The 7,197-nt window shown below is 37.2% G+C and overlaps 1 protein-coding gene across 2 annotated transcripts; it reads right to left on the bottom strand.

The window, feature by feature from the left end:
• Positions 1-1,027: 1,027 nt before the first annotated feature.
• Positions 1,028-5,394, bottom strand: LOC122662659. Of its 2 annotated transcripts, none has more exons than XM_043858360.1 (6): positions 4,981-5,394; positions 3,036-3,162; positions 2,254-2,393; positions 2,056-2,118; positions 1,865-1,933; positions 1,028-1,418 (listed from the first exon to the last, which is right to left on the bottom strand). In XM_043858360.1, exons 1-6 carry the CDS (start codon positions 5,179-5,181, stop codon positions 1,347-1,349), a joined length of 672 nt encoding a protein of 223 aa, XP_043714295.1. In that variant the 5' UTR covers positions 5,182-5,394; the 3' UTR covers positions 1,028-1,346. The 2 variants fall into 2 exon arrangements, with proteins under 2 accessions (XP_043714295.1, XP_043714296.1); XM_043858361.1 differs by having other exon boundaries at positions 2,056-2,115.
• Positions 5,395-7,197: the final 1,803 nt, after the last annotated feature.

Raw genomic sequence — 7,197 nt, 5'->3', positions numbered from 1 at the left:
ATCACTATCAACCATTGCTGACTAAGCCATGATTCGTTCCAAGTATTGGTTTCCGGCGATATCAGCGATCCGTACCAGTTTTGCACCTTGCCGATCCCAACATGCTGATATCGTGGCACAGTACAGACATGGGAGATAAATCGATCAAAAAACATATTTTAAAGGAAGATCAAGGGCAAATTAATCTGATGCCAACTGATTCTTGCCGATATCATTCCAAAACTGTGCACTAAAAACATGAAATAAACAAAATCAACCTTCGTCGATTTTCATAGTGTTTTCAAACTCAAACCTATGATCAATTTGGTCATAATGGAACAATCTTATCATTTAAATTTAATGCAAAGGTAAAAAATAATTTCAAAAAATTACAACATTTAAAAATACAATTTACATATAAAATGACAAAACTACCCCTATACCAAATGACAACAAAGGGGAAAAACAAATTTCAACAACTTTTAGTTCACCTACCCCTACTTGACGAAAACAAGATTTAAAAAAAAAAAAAAAAAAAAGCTCTGTTACACAAGTTTTGTGATGATCCTTGAAGGAGCAAATTAATGGCTAGTTGGGCATCAATGTGCCAACAGCCTACCACATCCAACATGAGAAAAACGCAATAAATGATCAAATATCGTCTCTATCTTATCAAAAAAATAAAAATTCAAATATCGTCTCTTTCCTTGCCGGGGCACAGGGAGGTCCCAAGGCCAAAGATAGCGACATTTTCCGCTGAGACAGATTTCGCATCTTTGATATCTCTCTCTCTCTCTCTCACTCACCAGACCAAGTCATGTGCACTGTTCCGCATATATTCTTCAACTTTTCTCTTTTTCACAGATTTTTTTTAGGCACCTGAATACCATTTTCAACTTTGAACGAGCAAAAACTTATAACCAGTCTAGGCTCTCTCACTGGATACCTAGGCAAGAGAATGAGGACCTAGAATACTTTCACAATATTCATGGATTAGTTCAGAAGCTTCAGCTGCTACAAAATGATTAATGAACAAGGCTGTTATGTTAACTAGAACTAGAATGCATATACATTGGAAAAAAGTCTCACTTCCCTCAAAACAGTCAGAACTGAATTCAGCAAGAGTATTTAGCAATACAAACTTCCTCAAGTTCACTATTACATATATCTACATAACTAACACTACTAAACTCCAACCCAGCGTCCCAAATCACTAATAAGAAAAAGGAACATGGAGAAACAACCCAAAGGATACATATATGTTACAGGACCATTCATTACTAGTACAGAAATGAGGGAAGTGGACATATGATACTAGAATTTGTTAGTGCCGAAAACAAAATACAAAGTTTTCCTCTCTATCAAGGTCAGTTGCAGACTGTCTTCAATCTCTTTGCAGCCTGCACGAACCCCACAATTACCTGCAACTCGTCCAATTGCTTCCAAAAACAAACAGAAGCAATTGGGTTTCAAATGTTAGAAGTTCTCCTGAACATAATTCTATGTTTATTGAAGAAAATTCAGCACTACCTACATCAAATGGTGTACTACATTGGATTATTCATCTTATTATTTTCCATCACTTGATGGGTGAAGTTTTTTATACTTGAATGAATTAAGAACAGCACTTCTCTGAGAAGCCTCAATAATTACTTACAGATTTGTTTGGCACATATTCAACCAATCCAATTACAAGCAAATCTTTAGTTGCCAGGAACTTAATTGAATTGTGAATCAAATGCGTGTGCATCCAAAGCCATATTAATAAGACTAAGACCTGGTCCATTGGTAACACAGTATTCTAGTTACCTATATTGATTGCCTTAGCATTTTCCTACATCCTTTATAGGAGGGAAAACTTAGAATTTCGGTTTTGAATGGGTACCTGTGACATAAAATGCCTCTGAACAACATCAATCAGCTGCTCCTTTGATGGGTTGGGAATGGCATCCACCTTGAAAACAGAATTGACTTAATTTAGAAGAAACATGCTGCAACTACTGAGTAATTAATATCCTTTTGTTTTTAAAAGGATGGCAAGCATCTGCTAACTTCGAAAAGCAAAATTTAACTCACAAGGTTGAAGTGCTTCCAATATCTCCACAATGCCGCCATTTCTAGCTTACTGAGGTCAACCTTCTGTGGCAAAGGTTATAAAAGGTTTAGAAGAGCAACTAGCAGTGGCGAAAAAATTTATGTACTGAACCAATTCTATAAACCCTACGCCTCATGTAGGGTAAAAGAAGAAGCTAAATGTAGTATCTAGTCACATACTGTGGCAACCCGAACTGGTGAAACAGATCCTTTAGATTGTGAATCACAGGAAAAAGACCGGCTCATGGTCTTATGAGATGACCCAACAGACCTCTGCGACCGATGCCTTTGTCTGTGAGATTTCTGGGTGTCATCAGATGCTGAAAAAAGGGAGCAAACAGAAGGGCATACAGTAATTAATAAAGATAATAGAGACAAGGAAACTAACTTTAGTGAATAGAAAAAAAGGAACAAAGCAAAGGAGAGACAAATTGAATCCTATGTAAAAAGAATGATTTCTTTGCTCTAAAGAGAGTTATATGAAAGACAGTTATTACAAAACAAACATCCCAGTTACAAATGTGTTACAGATGAACAAGAAAGTGATGGCACCGGCACCTCACCTCTCACACTTTTGCTGGAGTCACCCAGTGCACACTCTCAATTTCTTCTTCTTTTTTTTTATTTTGGGTTGGGGGGGGGGGGCGTAATGAACCGTTTCCTATGTATGACAAAAAGCAACAAAATAATCTAGACTGCATTTTCATAACATCCTAGATGTATGATAGATACTACTAGAACTAGAATATTAGCATGCCAGAAGGCCATCCTTGGATGTGAAATCATTTGCCTTTCCAGTAGCAATATATCAACCCCAGAAAAAAGCTCATATTTTTTAGAACACAATAGAGGTATTTGTTTATGAAACAAGCTCATCCATCATACAATCGGCACTGATGCATGTCTTGACTAACGGAAACCAAAATAGAGCATGTCAGTTTTACGATGTTAATTAAACTCACTCATATCTGAACAATTCCACTGCAGGTTTTCACACTCGAGGTCATCATCATCCTCATGACCGGTTGGAGCTTCAATAACACTAAGGGCATTCCTCTGTAACTTCACTTCTATACCATTTGTGAGAACCTGCAGTTAGGAAATTGTGGCAAGATCAAGAACCACCCGAAAACACCCAATTCATAAGCAAACAAGATGAATGGTTCCTAGAAATCACCAAATTCTGTGGAAACATTGAAGCAATTGAAAAATTAAAACAGGAGAGAAGTATAGTGGACAGAACAATATTAATAGTACGAGAGCCACAACAGTTGAAACCCATTCTTAATAAACAGAAAAACAAATATTGACCACTCCACAAGGCATACAGGAGGGCACAACAAATAGTGAGAGTAGATAAAAACATCAACCAATTGAGGCAAATAAATATCCCAGGGATGGGAGAAAAAATAAAAGAAAATAATAATTCACTTTTTAAAGGTAAAGGATTGAATAATAGAGACCTTATATAACTCAACAAGGTCAGCATGTCATGCCAAACACACAAAATGTTCATTTAGATATCACAAATTGGTAAAACTCATACAGAAAGGTTGACGCCACATCAATGCTCATGCAATCAACACACATAAATTAAATTAGCTAGAGACAGAAGAACCAAATGCTTAAATTTTTCATGCATACTTCATACAAAAGTACTGATCTAAACATCACACCTCCAAAATGGACAGTAGAACGAACTCTTAGCAATGAAAGTGGATAACCCCCAAAAAAAATAATAAGGAATGAGCTGCAGATGAAAATGTCATTCAACAGGTAAGTAAAACTGCCAAAAAACCGACTCAGATACAATTGGTATGAAATAAGGAAAATAAGAAAACATTAAATCAATGTTGCGGAAACAGAAATATCTCAAAGATATCATCTGTAGAAAACTGGGCAACCCTACCCAAAAGTCGAGAAAAGTGAAACAATTTTGAGTCATGCACCTCAAACCATTGATAAAGGCAAATCAAGCCTAAGGAACGAGCACGCAGAGAACTTAAATGAATACAGCCTAATAAATTCTAACTCTCCGCAGCAATCATCTTCAAAAGAAAAAAAAAAAAAAATTGAAGAAGAAAAAGAAGGGGTAACAAACTTTGCCAAAAAACAGAAAATAAAGCAAAATTAACAGCAAAACTAATATCAAACCGACTGGATCAGTGTAACTTCCACAATCTGCATAATGAGAGAGAACCAAAATACAACCCACCATCAATCCATGGAATCGATTTCAATCTCAAAATGGATAATGCAGAAACAACCCATTCAGCAATCACAGGGAAAAACCTAAAAGTACCCACAGGAACCTCACAAGTCCTTGCAACAACAGACAATAACAAGGATTTTACCCCAAACAATAGCATAATCATTGTCAGATGTAATTCATCTCATAAAACCTATTATTCAAACTCCAAATGGAAAAAAGTTAATATAAAATCGAAAAGTTAGCAAGTCTTGAGACAAATTCCTAACAAAATTTTCCTCATTATGAAAAACCTAACAGATCCACACACACTTGAACAAACATGCAACCTAAGCCCATAACAGAAGAAGTCATCCAGATTTAATCTCAATAGAGAAAGCTTAGAAAGAAATTAAATTCTTCCGATAAGAAATTCAAAAGAAATCAAAATAATTTATGAAAAGCACACAAAAAGAAATGCAACCATAAAATACAAGAGAAGAAAGCATCAATTTGACCTAAAAAATTATAATTAGTAATACGAATAACCAAAGAGCAGAGGCAAACCCAGACAAATGAAATAATCCACATTGCTGAAAACAGATCAAATAAAAACTCTGAAACGAGAAACCCCAAAAAATTCGCCCTCTAACTACAATAACCCAATCCAAAACAGAACACCCATTACCCCAAGAAACACAATTCATCACAGAAATTACCAGCCAATGCCATCCGCCAAGCCCAACAGCTTTCTTCACCACACCTTGGAGACCAACTAGCACGGATTTCGTCCGATTGTTTCCAGTGACAACAACTTTAGTGTGACGAGGTAATACAGACAGCTCCTCTTCGCTACTATCTCCATAGCTATGCAACTGTGAAAAAACTCCATTGACGGAACTCTCAACTGCCTCCATCATTTCTACTCCCCAATAGATGAATTTCTCACAGGAAAAAATCGGAGATGAATCGAATCAGTGATAAAAAATAAAATAAAAACTTTTTTTTCATGAAATCGCAGGATCATGCATTGAAAACCCCGTAATCGAAATTCTTCAGTAACAGAAACATCAGAAAGCTAGAAGACATTAAGAAACCCAGAGGACAAAAAACACAGAGAGAGAGAGAGAGAGTGAGTGTGTGTGTGTGTGTGTGTGTGTGTGTGTGTGAGAGAGAGAGCAAAGAAATAAGATTAGAAGGAAGGAAGGAAGGAAATGTGGTTTTTCACTACTCACCTTTTTGTTTTTGCTGCTCTGAATCCCGACGACCTTTATCCCGCCAATGATGCTTCGCCACGTTAGTACCTGATGTTCTTTAGTGCTGCGCTCCGAGCTTGGGCGTGATGCAAGACACCACTAGCGGTTAGGTTTCGAGAGAGTTACAGTACTTTGACCGCTTGACTGGTGGTGCTAAGTAGCTTTTCAAATGACAAAAATACCCTCTCCAAGCTAGAAAACGACAAAACTTCTAACTACCTTAAGTGACCAGAATAGCCCTTAAGAATAATTGCTTTCATGATGAGTTTCCCTTTCCCCCGCCCTTAATTTCATAGAAATGTGAACGCGGGTTTCAATTTACTAACATGCCCATACTTTCCTCGGAGTGGATGTATAGTTTTTAATGGAATAGTGGGGACACTTTTGATTTTTGAGTTTTGCAATTAATCATGATTATAGTCCGCCATGTGCTAAGTGTCAAATCATTTGACCAAACCGTTACTTAAGAATCAATTGAAAAGTGAAAGGTAAGGGGTATGCTTGTCATTTCATGAGAAGTGAAAGAAGAGTAGAAGACAGCTGGATAAGGGCAGAAAGAAAAACCAAAAAACGAGAAGAAAAGTTTAAAAAAAAAAAAAACAATTAACGTCGAGAACCGTGACGGAAACCGGGAATTAATCGAAGTGGGCCCATGATTTGGGATGGTGGGGTCGGGGATCGTGCGTTTTTATCCGTCAATCTACTGTTCCGTATGGTCTTATCCGATAGAGAGGCCCCACATACCTGTTTTCCCTTCCCGCTCTAAAATATCTGGGCTGTCTCGTTTTCCGGTTTCCCGCCATAACTAAAACAACAACAGCCGTCATATCCTCTTGTCCCTGGATGAATGCTTCAGATCTTCTAATCACTCTCCGGCCTGAAACTCACCGTTGGATTTGAAAGTTGACACAAACGTGTTATGTAGAAGTAGAACGCAAGGTTCAAGGAAGCGGAATGGGCAAGGGGGGATAGGCTTTAGTTGATTCTGATTCTGATTTTGATTCAGATTCTGTCTGAATCCTAAAAATCTAGTATGGATCCCATGAATTGGATCACTAAGCTGGTTTTGATTTTGATTCAAATCAATCGATTCTAAATTTTAACGGAATTTCCGTTCACGGGAGAATCCAAGAACTTCTTTGACTTTATTTTTAAAGATGACTTGAATAGAACTCATCTTTAAAAACTAAACGAATCCGAACGAAAAAAAAATTTAATTTGCAGGGCTTTTCATAGTTTCATTTATAAAGAAGGGATAAGACAGAAAGTCTAGGGTTGGTGATTAGATTAGGAAGATGATGACAATTCCCGTTAGATGAGATTAGAAGTAGTGTGTTTGATGGGATTGGTGCCTAACTGAGAGAGAGAGTGAGAGAGAGTAAAGCAATCCTTCTTTCTTCACATGGAGTTGGGAGTTGGGAGTTGGGAGTTGGGACCCTCCATTGAATTAAAGAATTGAAAATATATAGTAATCCATTCCTTAATAATAAGAGAAAGTAGAAATACTAGAGTAATAAAGAGTATTAATAGTCGTGCTTCTGAGGCAGCATAAGGGAAGGGAAGGGAAGGGAAGGATCCAAAAGTCTTTCAATAAACGACAAAAGATACGAGTCCACAACCAGCTCTGCGTACTATTATTGCATTATACTATTGTGTACCCAAAGCAAGCTAGAAGACTCG

This window comes from Telopea speciosissima, chromosome 5 (genome assembly GCF_018873765.1).
Source record: "Telopea speciosissima isolate NSW1024214 ecotype Mountain lineage chromosome 5, Tspe_v1, whole genome shotgun sequence".
Taxonomy (NCBI): domain Eukaryota; kingdom Viridiplantae; phylum Streptophyta; class Magnoliopsida; order Proteales; family Proteaceae; genus Telopea; species Telopea speciosissima.
This window is presented reverse-complemented; position numbering and strand designations above follow the sequence as displayed.

Bases quoted from the DNA above. Each gene is read 5' to 3' on its own strand.
- LOC122662659 (XM_043858360.1), bottom strand. From the start codon at position 5,181: ATGATGGAGGCAGTTGAGAGTTCCGTCAATGGAGTTTTTTCACAGTTG. The intron at 2,119-2,253 runs GTATGTGACTAG...CCTTTGCCACAG, and splicing joins CACCAGTTCGGGTTGCCACA to AAGGTTGACCTCAGTAAGCT. The intron at 1,934-2,055 runs GTGAGTTAAATT...TCTGTTTTCAAG, and splicing joins ATTGGAAGCACTTCAACCTT to GTGGATGCCATTCCCAACCC.